At 41.9% G+C, this 12275-nt stretch overlaps 1 protein-coding gene across 2 annotated transcripts in view; it reads right to left on the reverse strand.

Moving 5' to 3' along the window:
- The window catches only part of VDR (vitamin D receptor), a 315543-nt gene that overhangs the window by 12681 nt on the left and 290587 nt on the right, over positions 1-12275 (reverse strand). For both annotated transcript variants that reach the window (XM_073613663.1, XM_073613662.1), the window contains 2 exons: positions 10015-10180; positions 6500-6651 (listed from right to left, as the gene is read on the reverse strand). In XM_073613663.1, coding sequence (XP_073469764.1) covers positions 6500-6651; positions 10015-10180 — 318 coding nt within the window. The remainder of the gene's footprint in view (positions 1-6499; positions 6652-10014; positions 10181-12275) is intronic.

Raw genomic sequence — 12275 nt, forward strand, 5'->3', positions numbered from 1 at the left:
ACACACCTCCAGCTCTGCAGCTCTCATTGGCCCTCTTAGGACTCATCCCCCCTCTCTTCCTGGCAAACTCACACTAAAGTGAGAGAGAGAGAGAGAGCTGTGCATGATGTCATAAGCCTAGGCTTTTTACCAGACAAGAAACAGGAAGTGGGCTGTATAAGGTAGAGTGCCTTGCAAAAGTATTCACCACCCTTGGCTTAGCTTTTTACCTATTTTGTTACATTACAGCCTTTAGTTCAATGTTTTTTAATCTGAATTATATGTGATGGATCAGAAGCCCATAAAAAGCTCTGGTTCAACCAATTACCTTCAGAAGTCACATAATTAGTGAAATGATGTCCACCTGTGTGCAATATAAGTGTCACATTATCTGTCATTACATACACACACCTTTTTGAAAGGCCCCAGAGGCTGCAACACCCAAGCAAGGGGCACCACTAACCAAACACTGCCATGAAGACCAAGGAACTCTCCAAACAAGTAAGGGACAATGTTGAGAAGTACAAGTCAGGGTTAGGTTATAAAAAAAATATCCAAATCTTTGATGATCCCTAGGAGCACCATCAAATCTATCATAACCAAATGGAAAGAACATGGCACAACAGCAAACCTGCCAAGAGATGGCCGCACACCAAAATTCACGGACCGAGCAAGGAGGGCATTAATCAGAGAGGCAGCACAGAGACCTAAGGTAACCCTGGAGGAGCTACAGAGTTCCACAGCAGAGACTGGAGTATCTGTACATAGGACGACAATAAGCCGTACGCTCCATAGAGTTGGGCTTTATGGCAGAGTGGCCAGAAGAAAGCCATTACTTTCAGCAAAAAACAAAATGGCACGTTCTGAGTTTGCGAAAAGGCATGTGGGAGCCATCAAAGAAAACGCTATGTCTGGCGCAAACCCAACACATCACCCAAAGAACACCATCCCCACAGTGAAACATGGTGGTGGCAGCATCATGCTGTGGGGATGTTTTTCAGCAGTTGGGACTGGAAAACTGGTCAGATTTGAGGAAAGATGGATGGTGCTAAATACAGGGATATTCTTGAGCATTTCTGTACCACTCTGTGTGTAATTTGAGGCTAGGATGGAGGTTCACCTTCCGGCAGGACAATGACCCCAAACACACGGCTAATGCAACACTTGAGTTGTTTAAGGGGAAACATGTAAATGGGTTGGAATGGTCTAGTCAAAGCCCAGACCTCAATCCAATAGAAAATCTGTGGTCAGACTTAAAGATTGCTGTTCACAAGCGCAAACCATCCAACTTGAAGGAGCTGGAGCAGTTTTGCAAGAAGGAATTCCAGTTTGTAAGGCAACAAAACACGAAACATGCCAAGGAGGTGAATACTTTTGCAAAGCACTGTATTTACTGGTAGAAAGAAAATGTTTTACTATCCAAAGTTAAAACAAGGGCAGAAGATTTAATAGATGGAAAGCTGAAAAAATGACTGAAGGTCCACTTTAAAGCGAGTTTCACTGTTTTGTAAGTTTATTAAAAAGTGTAGCTGCTGACTTTCAATAAACAGACACTCACCTGTCCCATGATCCAGGGATGCGGCTGTCCGAAGCCTCGCTCCTCTCCCCCTCCGCTCCATCCTCATTACTACTGTGGGCACTTAGCTGTGATAGCTTGCGGCTAATGTGCGAGTCGCGCTGCACTATCTTAGTTGCCAGGCAATCTTCTGGGACCTGTGACGTGTTCCAGAAGATTGCAGAGAGGGAGGGGGCGCCTAGGGGGAGAGGAGGAGTCACCAAGGTGGGCAAGTGACGGAAGGAGGAAGTGGGACAGGAAGTACCTGTCAAAACCAGGTACCCATTATGCCAAATGTTGCATGTAAGGGGGCAAGGAGTGCTTAAAGCGGAAGTTCCCCATTAAAGACTGAATTGATGAATAACTTGTGATACCTTGTGGTCTGTGAAGTTCAGAGGGCAAAACAGTCACTGGTTAATACAATATTCCAAAATTTGCTACATGTGAGTTCACCACAAACCCTTTTATTTTACTCTGTGCACTCCTATATTAAAGATTTCAGACAATAATCCACCAACCCTTCGTAGTAAAACCAAGAGGATTACACAGATTTTAGTGATAAAAAAATGTTGATCCTGTAGGAAATTTTGTAAACTAATAACCTTCTGTGTTCTCTCATCTCTCATGCACTCTCATCAGTTACCTTGTTCACAGCTATCTCTGTGGACTACAAAAGCACCTTCCCCACATCTTAAGGTGATGAGCAGTGGGGGTTGTGTTCTGTAGTCCTGTCACAGGATGTCAAGGCTGCTATAGATACAGTACAGTGAGTGAGCTTTGCTGTCATCAGAGAGGAAGTGTGTTACTAGCAGGATCACAAGGTGAAAATTAGAAAAAGTAAACAAATGCAGCCACAACATCTGACTTGCAAGCTGAAATATATTACATTTCTGTTCTTGGGTTTAGATGCACTTTGAGGTAAAATCTTGAATGGTATTTATTGTACTATATATTTTTTTTCCCTAACAATTTCTGACTACAATGATTGTTTTTATTGTGTGTTAATTATGGTGATTGTACATTAAGTATCTCACGGGGGGAATACTTTGCAGGCTCATTGGGTAAAAAAATATAAATACACTTTTTTACGCTACCAAATTTTGTGCATTTATAATTTTTTCTCAAAGGTGAACTTTGCCTTAAAGAATTGGAAATGTGTGTGGGCACAGAATGATGAATTATATTGCACAGTACAACTCAACAAGACAATCAAGTCATTATTGACAATCTAGTTGACCACTTGGCATATATGCATTAAAAGAATCACTGAACAAATAATGCTTAGAGTACTAGGTGCTGTCCAACATATGTTTGCAGCCCTTATCCCTAGACTGTGTGTTCTGCATATCTTCTGGACAAACAATTATCTGCAATAGAATAAATTACCTGGCTAATAAGTGTCTGGTCAGCACCATTAGACTATTGCAGTGTCTACAAAAGCAATCCTCATAACAGAGGCAACAATTTCAAGTTATCCAAGTAAGAGCTCTTAAAGCGCACCTGCCAATTACACACACAGCAGAGACAGCAAGGTATAACTGTGTCATCATAATAAACTATCACATAACCCAATTTTAACACTGCTCCTTATTAGTCATCCAGATAGGCCTTGGTTATGACCCATGGTTTTGATAGTTATACCATACCAACCCCCACCCCAAAAAAAAAAAAAAAAAATGATAAATTACAGCTTACTTGTACGTAAAGTAGTTGTAAAATCAGGTTTTTTTACCTTAATGCATTCTTTGCAATAAGATGCAAAGCCTTCTGTGTGCAGCAGCCCCCCTCAGCCTCTCGAATACTTACCTGAGCCCCCTCTCTATCCAGCAATGCTGTAGGATTGTTTCGGCTTCCCGTGACTTCCCTCCTCTTTGGCGGAAACAGCATCGCAGCGCCATTGGTTCCTGCTGCTGTCAAAGTCAGTCAGCCAGCCAGCCAATGAGGAGAGAAAGGGTGTGGGGCCACAGCTCCGTGTCTGAATGGATACACGGAGCTTCAGCTTGGCTCGGGTGCCCCCATAGCAACCTGCTTGCTGTGAGGGCACTTGTCAGGAGGGAGGGGCCAGAAGAGCCGACGAGGGACCCGAGAAGAGGAGGATCGGGGCTGTCCTGTGAAAATCCACTGCACAGAGCAGGTAAGTATAACATGTTTAAAATGTTTTACTTAACCACTTCCCGCCTGGCCTATAACAGAATGACAGCCAGGAAGTGGTTCTGTTATCCTGACTGGACGTCATATGACATCCAGCAGGATAACATGCCGACGCGTGCCCACCCACGGGAGCGCGCAGTGCAGCGTGTCAGTCTGACACACTGCATATCCGATCGTGATAAGAAGCCTCTGACAGAGGCTTCTTACCACATGATCAGCTGTGACCAATCACAGCTGATCATTGCGAGAACCAGGAAGCGCTGATGGCTCTCCCTGTCAGTGGGGGGGTCTGTGCTGATAATCAGCACACTGATTATCTTCATATTCACATTCAACATTTTGAGAGGATCTGGAGATTCCTCAAATTCTGCTTATACTTGCCTGGAATCACTAAAAGTGCCCCAAAGACCACAACACAGTACCCCCGGTTTGTGAGTACACATTCTAATCTGGCTATTGTCTCCTGTTCATCAGCCAGAATTAACTCTGTGACCAGGCTGCAAAATGTCAAAAGCTATCAAGTGATTGCCACCTATGAATTGGGAGTTTCAGCTAAAAAGCATCTTGTCAGGTAACGCTATAGTGACAAAACAACTACTCTTTACCATGTACAGTGGAGAAAATAATTATTTGATCCCCTGCAGATTTTGTAAGTGTACCCACTTACAAAGAAATTAAGTGTCTATAATTTTGGATCATAGGTGTATTTTAAATGACGGAGAAAGAATATCAACCAAAAATCCAGAAAGAACACATGATACAAATGTTATAAACTATAAATGTTATAAAAGAAGTAATTGATCCCCAAGCAAAACATGACTTGGTACTTGGCGGAGAAACCCTTGTTGGCAAGCACAGAGGTAAGACGTTTCTTGCAGTTGGTGACCAGGTTTGCACACATCTCAGGAGGGATTTTGGTTCACTCTTTTTTTGAACAGATCTTCTCTAAACCCTTAAGGTTTCATGGCTGTCACATGGCAAATCAAAGTTTTAGCTCCCTCCATACATTTTCTATAGGATTAAGGTCTGGAGACTGGCTAGGCCACTCCATGACCTTGATGTGCTTCTGCTTGAGCCACTCCTTTGTTGCCTTGGCAGTATGTTTTGAGTCATTGTCATGCTGAAAGACCCATCCATGACCCATCTTCAGTGTTCTGGCTGAGGGAAGAAGGTTCTCATCCAAGATTTTAAAATACATGGCCCCATCTATTGGTCCCTCAATGGGGCAAAGTTGGTCTGTACCCTTAACAGGGAAACCGCCCAGAAGCATAATGTTTCCACCTCTGTGCTTGACTGTAGGGATGATGTTCTTAGGGTCATAGTCAACATTTTTCTTCCTCCAAACACGGTGAAGGCACATGTACAGTCATGCCAAAGAACATCTAAATGATTCAGAGAAGGATTGGGAGAAAGTGCTGTGGTCAGATATGACCAAAATTGAGCTTTTTGGCATTAACTCGACTCGTGTTTGGAGAAAGAAAAATGCTGATTATGACCCTAGGAACACCATCCCTACAGTCAAGCAGGGAGGTGGAAACATGATGCTTTGGGGCCGTTTCTCTGCTAAAGGTACAGGCTGACTTTGCCGCATTGAGGAGCCAATAGATGGGGCCATGTATTGTAAAATCCTGGATGAGAACCTTCTTCCCTTAGCCAGAACACTGAAAAAAAGTTGTGGACAGGTCTTCCAGCATGAAAATGACCCGAAACATACCGCAACAAAGGAGTGGCTCAAGAAGAAGAACATTAAGGTCATGGAGTGGCCTAGTCATTCTAAAGACTGTAATCCTATAGAAAATTTATGGAGGGAGCCAAAACTTAGAGTTGCCAAGAGACAGCCAAGAAACCTTAAAGAGGAGGTCCAGCACCCCCCCTCCGAGGAGACGGATAAGTGGAAGAACCACTTTTAAGTGGAACGCCGCTTTAAGGATTTAGAGATGATCTGTAAAGAAGAGTGGCCCAAAATCTCTCCTGAGATGTGTGCAAACCTAGTCACGAACTACAAGAAACGTCTTACCTCTGTGCTTGCCAAGGAGCATTTAGCAAATGTGCATTTTATTCATGTCAACGGCCAGAATAAATTACAACTCTGGCCAATAAAATAAGCACCCAAACACGGCTAAACGCATTAAAAAAAAAACACCTAGGTGCGTTTTAACGCTGATTTTCTCCTGTCAGGAGAAACAGCATTTACAATAAACCAGTGTGCATGAAGCCTTAAGGGTGACACTAAAATCTGTTTAACAAAAAAAAAAAAAAAATCTATTCAAGTATGTACTCAACTTGAAAAGTACAGTACCTTCTATTGCTGAGTCAAAATCTCTATATTCCTTTTCTTTTTTTTTTTTTGCTATAGTCCAACCTCCTTGCTCGTTCTCAAGATGGACTAGGTATAGACTATGGTGCTCACAACTAACATGCACTGCTTGTTCCAAACAAACAGAAGTGAGAGGAAAGAAGAACAGAAGGAGAGGTTCAGGAGCTCATGAAGGATGGTAAAAGGTGTCAGAAAAACACAGTAAGAAACATTTTCATGAAAAATAGATTACAGGGCCTTTAAGTAGTGCATGTGCATGGATTGTTTTTGGAGAAATTGGATATCGTTTTGTGTCACTTTAATTTAAAGATCCAGCTTTGTGAATGAAGGAGATTGCTGAAGGTACAGCAAGGATATATAAAAAAGCTTTAGCGGTAAATATGTTGCAAAACCTACTCCATCACCCTCCACAAAAAAGTGAATAGCTATGGATGAGATAACTCATCAAAAGAATGGCAATGCAGGATGGGAAATCCGATTTACAAACTGATTTTTACCTTGTGTCACATCATCAACTTTGTACTTAAAGTCTTCACTGCCACATGACCAGGACATATCATCCAGGGAGAATGACTGGTTGGATCGCAGCATTATAACTTCGATAACGGAGGATTTTAACAAGGCAATCTGGTCCTCTGCAGCGAGGTCACTACATTTCAAAACAAAACACATTACTGCTATTACATTTGCTTTGGTTAACGGACATCAGTTAAGTGTTCACAGACATTAGGTGGTTGATACTTGTTCCTGCCAAATGCAAATGATCTAGGAAAGTTCAGGATGTCTATGGCATCCCACAAACCTTAACTAACATCTCTAATGCCCTGTACACACGATCGGACATTGATCGGACATTGAGACAACAAAATCAATGGATTTTTTCGGACGGATGTTGGCTCAAACTTGTCTTGCATACACACGGTCGCACAAAGTTGTTGGAAAATCCGATCGTTCTGAATGCGGTGACGTAAAACAAGTACGTCGGGACTATAAACGGGGCAGTAGCCAATAGCTTTCATCTCTTAATTTATTCTGAGCATGCGTGGCACTTTGTGCGTCGGATTTGTGTACACACGATCGGAATTTAACTGATCGGATTTTGTTGACAGAAAATTTTATAGCCTGCTCTCAAACTTTGTGTGTCGGAAATTCCGAAGGAAAAAGTCAGATGGAGCCCACACACGATCGGAATTTCCGACAACACAATCCGATCTCACTCTTTCCGTTGGAAAATCCGACCGCGTGTATAGGGTATTAGACTGAAGCTGGAAGCAATTTTTCTGAACGTTTATGCTGCTGGTTAAAATATGTCAATAAGTGCAAAAACACATTCAACATGTGGCTGTAATCTCTCTTCTTCAGCTTCTGTCACACTTCTTATCAGGGGACTCCATGAACTGGCCCTACAGATTCAGACACACCACACTGCAATTACAACTAAAATCAGATACCATTACTAAAATAAGGGCTTCTTTCCATTCATGAAAATGCTGATGCATAAGGGTCAGTGACTGCTAAAGCTGGCCAGAGATGGATAAAATTTCAAACTAAAATTCTTAGAACATTCATTTGTCATTTGAAAGATTTAGATTGCGTTTAACATTTGATTTTGGAATTAATGGACTTTACCGAACAAAAACCACATACACGGTTAGAAACTTGTTCTCGTCACTGCGGTTGAAAACGAATGTCGATTTGACCCACTAATGACTGGAAAAAAGAACGTCTTTTCTAAGAACCTTCTTCTCACAAGAATTTTCGTTTGGTAATCTATGGCTAGCTTAAATAGTTTACAGAGTTTTCATTAAGCCCTGGTTCACACCAGTGTGGCTTTGAAATTGCGTTCCCACAGCACGACTCCAAAGCTGCAGATCAGTGCGATTTGGATGTGCAATTTCATGGCGGCTTGTGACTTAATGTAACAGTCAATGCAAGTCACTATGAAATTGCAGAAAAGTAGTGCAGGAACCTTTTTCAAGATCGCTGTGACTTGAGTGGCAACGATTTGAACGGTTCAATTGCCACAAATAGGGAGTGACCTGTCATGTGATTTTGAACTGTCAAATCGTATGACAAGTCGCACGGGTGTGAACCAGGGCTAAAGGGTACTTGCAACATCAAAAGGTTAACAAGGAATGTTCCAACATGAAAAAAATATAATGAGCCTTAAATAATTTTGACAACAGGATTGCTGATTTACGGACACTTAATGTGGAATTTAAGTGGATGTAAACCCGATTCATGAAATTTGAGCTGGGCACATATACAGTTGTGCTCATAAGTTTACATACCCTGGCAGAATTTATGATTTCTTGGTCATTTTTCAGAGAATATGAATGATAACACAAAAACTTTTCTTTCACTCATGGTTAGTGTTTGGCTGAAGCCATTTATTATCAATCAACTGTGTTTACTCTTTTTAAATCATAATAGCAACAGAAACTACCCAAATGACCCTGATCAAAAGTTTACATACCCTGGTGATTTTGGCCTGATAACATGCACACACAAGTTGACACAAAGGGGTTTGAATGGCTATTAAAGGTAACCATCCTCACTCTGTTTGCTTGTAATTAGTGTGTGTGTATAAAAGGTCAGTGTGTTTCTGGACTTATGAGCAAAACTGTATCTGTAGTGTTTTGCTATCATTCTTTAAAGCCCTGTGTCTCATAGCTTTCTCCTGCTCTGTTTGTCTGTTATCAGCCTGAGAACTTTTGTCAAGCTCTCTGAGGCCTTTCCTCCAATCAGCTTTCTCTCTCACAGTGCCTTGCAATGATCTCCTCCTACAGGGGAATCAGGAAGTGTAAATTCTAACAGAATGTGCACTTTCTAAACAGTATATCAAGGTGAAGACAGAAGATATACATGTAAAACTTATGTAGGGAGATTTGTTTTATCCCTGTGTATCATCGGAGGCTGTTCACTTCACTGGCTATATGGGGGGTTTACATCCGCTTTAAGGCTAGAACTGAGATAAAAGTGCTCCCACTCCCTTTCTAACACCTATACTAACTACCTTGTAGAAGGAAAATGCTTATACTTTCAGGGCGCTCCACCCCAGTCATGTAATTAACTCCCAGTGGCTATCTTCAGTGGACAGAAGGGACAGCTGACAACAGACACCCCATAGTGAGCCTATAGGTGACGCCACGGCCCAGTCATTCAAACCATTGTCGACGCTCTCCCCTGAAGCTGACTGCTGGGAAAATCACATGATCAGACTGGAGTGCCCTAAGAATAGGTAAGGATGCACATAGGGTAGTTAGTATAGGTGTTAGAAAGAGGGTGAGAGCAATTTTAAAGGATAAGTTTACCTTTAAAAAAAAAAAAAGCACTTTTTTTGCATGTAAAAAAAATATGCATTTATTATTTATTTTTTGTAATGGACCTGTAAAGCACTGCACCCACGATCCTGCAGACTGTCTGTGTATCTGTCTGGCCATACCTCTGATACGGCCAGGCATTCACACTGAGACAGGAAGACTTAATGAACTACCACTGCAATCATTGAGAACTACAAGCCGACAGCCCTTGTAGTTTTACCATTCACAGAAGACTGGATTGTTTGCAGATTGTGACAGTGCATGGGGGGTGGGGGAGAAGATGCCCGCTAGCTGTCAGAACAGCAGATTGGGGGAGCGGGGGCCGGTGCATCTGTAACATGTTACACCCTGAATATGGGTGTAACATGTAACCTGTTACAAAAGTTGAACTTATCCTTTAACCTTAGTTAGTTCTAGCCTTGAATTCTACTTTAAATGAAATCCCAGCCTTGTCACCTCCAATTCCTACCACCAAGGCTCCTGGGTCACAGGGGAAGGAAGCATACTGTGCCTTCTACAAGAGAAAATACATGAGTGTTCACTATTCTCTCTTGTACTTTCTGGGCTATCCTTAGGTTCCCACACAAATACAACATAGTTGAGTTTTAATACACTGCAGTTATTAACATTTGCTAAATGCTTAGATATGAAGACCACCACTGATTTTATTATTTATTTGTTGCTCTTACCGGAATCCAGGTATCATTTTGGCAAACCCAATGACTTTCTGTATGCTGTAGCTGACCAGATCTGCAAGGTGTGGGAGCATTGTCAGGTCACCAGGACCCCCAGGGGAACTATCACTGTTGTAGTTGCCAAATAAGGAGCTTGAAAAAAAGCCATACTCTGATGGTTCTGTAAAGAAATAATATAATAAAAACTGGAATATCAGTAATACTGTTAAAATGATGGTTATGCCATACAGAAAAGCTGCATACAGGAGTTGTGCAAACAATCACTGACCAAGGTCTGGAAAGACAGTTTGCAGCATTGTGCTGGTAGTAAAGCACCACTGAATGGGGGTAACAAAATAATGCAAGGTGCAGGAACCAGTCAGTCCAATCTAGCAGTTATAAAACAGGGGCTTTCACTGACATTAACATGTAGGTCCCAAAAAATGTGCTGGCAGCTATAAGGTTTTTTTTAATGGGAAAAATACTGGTCTTCACAAGAGCTTTGATATCGGCCTCTTACACACGGGGTGAGCTTCGTTGGAGTCCACCTGCTCTGCGGGGAATCTGTCCTCTAACCCCCACTGAGCAGGGAGATGGCTGGTCTGTGTCCACTCTGCTTATGCAGAGTGGACACAGACACAGCCCGCTCTCCTCTATGGGCGATCGAACGTAAATGGACCACCTGTTCATTTACACCCAACTGCCATCCGATCCACCAGACAGATGAGGACTAGATACCCATCCATCTGTTTTTAGCAGGGTAGGATCAAATCTGATGTCAACAGACATGTCCGTTGACACCTGCCGCTCCACAGAGAAGACTGGAGGGTCCGATCGGGTCCGCCTGAAAAAATGAAATGTTAAACGGCCCTTAGGATGCTTCTAGTTTTGAAGTATTACAAATAAACTTACTATATATTATGTTTTCATTATCATTAGTTTAATGAAATGTTTTTATGAAAATGCTGGTCTTAGGGCAGGTTCACACCATGAATCGCACAGGAACGCACAGCATGTTCCTGTGCAATTCATATGTAATCTGGGTGCAGTGCAATTTCAGCCTATAAATTTAAATAGGCTAAAATCACACCGGACCGCACCAAAAGTAGCACATGCACTACTTTAAAAAAATGCAGAGCAACCAGATTGCATGGTACTACTGTACCATGCGATCCGGTGCAGGCAAGTGCACTGCGTTTGTGGTGTAAACACTAACACCCACTGCAGATCGCAAGTGATTCCTGTACAGTGTTCTGATGTGAATTGGCCCTGCAAGGAGTGGTTCTTGACTGGTTAGTGCACAGCGAGCATTAGGCTTTGCACTTTTGTTAGCTTTTGCTTTGTGATTTGCAAGTAAAACAAGTTAAGATAAAGCTCATTGTAAAACTTTGAGCAATATTTTTAGTCCTTGATACAATCTGAACAATGTATATTAAAAGCCAAAAACAGAGGATACATGTGTGTCTTGTAATTTATTTATTTATTTTTTAACGTTTCCTGTGTCCCAGGCCCTTACTACCTCAGGCTCTGTTGATCTTGCAAAATCATGATTAATCACATAATGAGGCTTTACAACTTTATCACAGCAGATAGAGAAAAACTCCAGCTCTCCTAGAGGATTGCAAACAGGGGTATGAGGGTTTTGTTCTGGTAGAAGTGAAAAGACAGATCCTTTCTCCAACTATGTGGTAGGGTAGGTGATAATGGCTGCACAGAGAGATAAGAGGCTTGTTAGCTAACAGGTTCACACACAAACGTCTTTGCAGAGGCTCCTGTAAGGATCTGAACACTGCTTGGTACCTGTGAGGAATTCCGGAGAAGGACAAACCAGGACACTGGTTTGTCCCTGTATAAGGTCTCAGATTGCAGAGGGACGCACCAGGACATCGTTTCACAGGATCTCAGATCCAACAAGCGCCTTATGACCCCCCCTGAATAAGGTGGTTGCTGGCTCTCTGGTAAGCCTCTTATCTCTCTGTGGTGATGGGTTTCACGTGGTCAAGTTTATATTTTACACTTGACATGATTTCACCTATTGGATCCATGCTTCATGAGGATCTCTTCTTATGAATGTTTATCACCAATGAACTTTCTGCACAAGTGTTTAATTTGCACTTTATTCTTGCTTATAATTAACCATTTTTGTTTTTTGAATCATATTATATTCACATGAATATTGTATATTAATTACTGTTCACATGTGCACATCAGCACGTTTTCTAGTTTGTATATTTGCATTTGATATTTTCTAGCGCTGCACTCCTTACTATATATTC

Source organism: Aquarana catesbeiana, linkage group LG02 (assembly GCF_042186555.1).
Source record: "Aquarana catesbeiana isolate 2022-GZ linkage group LG02, ASM4218655v1, whole genome shotgun sequence".
In the NCBI taxonomy this organism is placed as follows: Eukaryota; Metazoa; Chordata; class Amphibia; order Anura; family Ranidae; genus Aquarana; species Aquarana catesbeiana.